At 39.0% G+C, this 2,757-nt stretch overlaps 1 protein-coding gene across 1 annotated transcript; it reads left to right on the top strand.

Moving 5' to 3' along the window:
* Positions 1-683: 683 nt before the first annotated feature.
* LOC131874127 (putative leucine-rich repeat receptor-like serine/threonine-protein kinase At2g24130) lies at positions 684-2,402 on the top strand. Its single transcript, XM_059217370.1, has 2 exons — positions 684-1,452; positions 1,738-2,402. The coding sequence occupies exons 1-2, from the start codon at positions 684-686 to the stop codon at positions 2,400-2,402; spliced, it is 1,434 nt and encodes a 477-aa protein (XP_059073353.1).
* Positions 2,403-2,757: the final 355 nt, after the last annotated feature.

Genomic DNA, 2,757 nt, shown 5'->3' with positions numbered 1-2,757 from the left:
TTGATTCAAACCCTTGAACAAAAAACCACAACTAAGCTTGAGTGTTTTTTTTTTATTTTCCTACGAACCTTTTTGCATGGTGTTTTAAACTAGAGACGCTTTTCTTGGCAGCGACATGACTTCTCTAACTGAATTATCTCCACACGATCTTTATCTTGGCTGGGACTAATTTCTTAACTTTTTGCAGCTTCCTTTTTCCTCATGCAATGTTTTCAATCATTCATATGATCTGCTCCTATTCAGACTTCAAGAACAGCTACACCCATGGATCCCTCACCAGCTCTGATACCATTTGTAGATTTTAAAAGAGAGGATAAATAGAAACAAGACAATAAACAAAGGAAAAACAGAGCATTAATTTACACACATAAAGAATTCTTTATTCAATTCAATCAGAACTTATTATATTGTGCAGTCTATATTAATCCTTACAGTTAAAAGCAGTTTTTATAAAGGTTGCACCGTCTACAACCATTTAGATCATCAACATACACTTCATGCATTACATGCACCCTATTTAGGTAACTGCATGCACAACATGATTTATTTGCAAGAACAGAAAAAACCTCAATTGAATATGTGAATGCAAAGACTAGTTTGGAACAACTAATTCTCATACAAAAACTAAAATTAGCCTAAACAAGCTACCTATGCCTTGATCGGTGATCAGTGGATGGTTGTGCATGATCGGTGGATGGCTGAGTTCAAGCATTGCGGTGCATGGTGGTGTTTTACGGTGGAACTCCAGTAAGCCTATAACGGTGGAACTGGGAGCTCAGCATCACTTATCTACAATAACAGGGCGCACACCTCCTGAGATTAACAACCTTACCAATATAACCTTCATAGATTTCCGGAATAACTTTTTCCAAGGCAGAATTCCATCATTGAAAAGAATAAAAAAATTGGAAAGACTGTACTTGCAAGGCAACAGTTTAGAAGGAAGTATTCCCATTGACTTCGGACAGTTGAAGCATCTTGGCCTCTTGGATATGAGCAACAACATGCTCTCCGGGGAAATCCCAGGCAGGTATCTTTGTCACCTCCTGCAGCTGCGAAGGCTTTCTCTTCATCATAATCTGTTATCAGGAAACATACCTACCAGCTTAGGGGACTGCAAGAATTTAGAACTTTTTGACTTGTCCCATAATAAGCTAAAGGGGAAGATACCACGAGAAGTTGCCAGTCTTTCCAACCTGCATTTCTATCTGAATTTCTCGTGGAATTTATTAGAAGGTCCCTTGCCTGCAGAGATAAGTAAGTTAGTACTTGTACTCGCTATAGACATCTCTTCCAATCACTTGAGTGGGCCGATTCCAGCAGCGATAGCAAGTTGTTCTGCACTAGAATCATTGAATTTATCTAGAAATACAATGGAAGGTCCCCTTCCACTTTCAATGGGAAAACTGCAAAATCTTGTGGAGCTGAATCTCTCTTCCAACTCTCTGTCAGGTACAATACCAGTAACTCTCAAAAATCTAAAAGTGCTTCATTATGTGAATTTATCTTTCAACTGTCTTACAGGTCCCTAAAGAAGCTTTTGGACATGGGAATATTGTTGTATCCTTGGATGGGACCTATTGTCATTGCCAGCATGTCCAAAACAAAGAGGTCATTCTGCATTCTTCAAGAAGGTTCTATTACCAATTTTTGTGGTAATTGCTTTTATTCTACTCTGCCTACTCTTGGTTTTCTTGTGGTCACGTAATTTGCGTAGACACAGATTCAACTAAACAGAAGCCGTTCTCCAAAGACTAGAGCACACAAAGATTTCATATGAAGAGCTTGCAGCAGCAACTGGAGGATTCAATGATGCCAATCTGTTGGGGACAGGTAGTTTTGGACCAGTATATAAAGGGATTCTTATTGATGGCACATTCATTGCTGTCAAGGTTCTCAATTTGCAAGCTGAACAAGTCCATAGCAGTTTCAAAGCAGAGTGCAATGTACTCAAAAAGGTTCGGCATCGGAATCTTGTTAGAATCATAACCTCCAACTCAAACCCTCAATTTAAAGGTTTGGTTTATGAATTTATGCCCAATGGAAGCCTGGAAAAGCATTTGTACCCTGAGAGAGAGGACGGGGAGGATGAAGTTTGTGAATTGGCGTTCAAGACAAGGTTACACATAGCCACAGATGTGGCACTTGCCATGGAATATCTTCATCATGATTCTTCATTCAAAGTTGTGCACTGTGATTTGAAACCTAGCAATGTCCTTTTGGATGAAGACATGACAGGTCATGTAACAGACTTTGGTATTGCTAGGTTAACAGGGGCGACTTCCACTGATTCTCTTACTTCAACATTGTCTTTGAAGGGGTCCATTGGCTACATTCCACCAGGCATGATTTCTGAACTTTACTTTGTTTCTACATTTGATGCTGATCAATGCTCATTTTAACAAATATTCCACAGTATGAACTTTATTTTGTATTCGATTTGTTTAAAATAAACAACCAAAGGTAGTTTCATAGATCACGGCTAAGGGAGATAACAAATAGATTTCGAGATCCCCTTCTAGAACCCCACATGTTCAAATTTGTATAGGGCGATGGATACAATGGAAATGATGTTAATTTTTCTTGATTGCAGAGTATGGATTGGTGGGTAGAGTTTCTACCAAGGGAGATGTTTATGGCTTTGGCATTTTGTTACTAGAAATGCTGACAAGAAAGAGGCCAACTAATGAAATGTTCGCGGGAGACCTAAACCTACACAAGTGGGTAAATTCTGCATTTCCAGATAGAGTGTAGGAT

This window comes from Cryptomeria japonica, chromosome 3, assembly GCF_030272615.1.
Source record: "Cryptomeria japonica chromosome 3, Sugi_1.0, whole genome shotgun sequence".
Lineage (NCBI taxonomy): Eukaryota > Viridiplantae > Streptophyta > Pinopsida > Cupressales > Cupressaceae > Cryptomeria > Cryptomeria japonica.
Note: the sequence above shows the minus strand (reverse complement) of the source record. Positions and strands in the feature narration are given on the sequence as shown.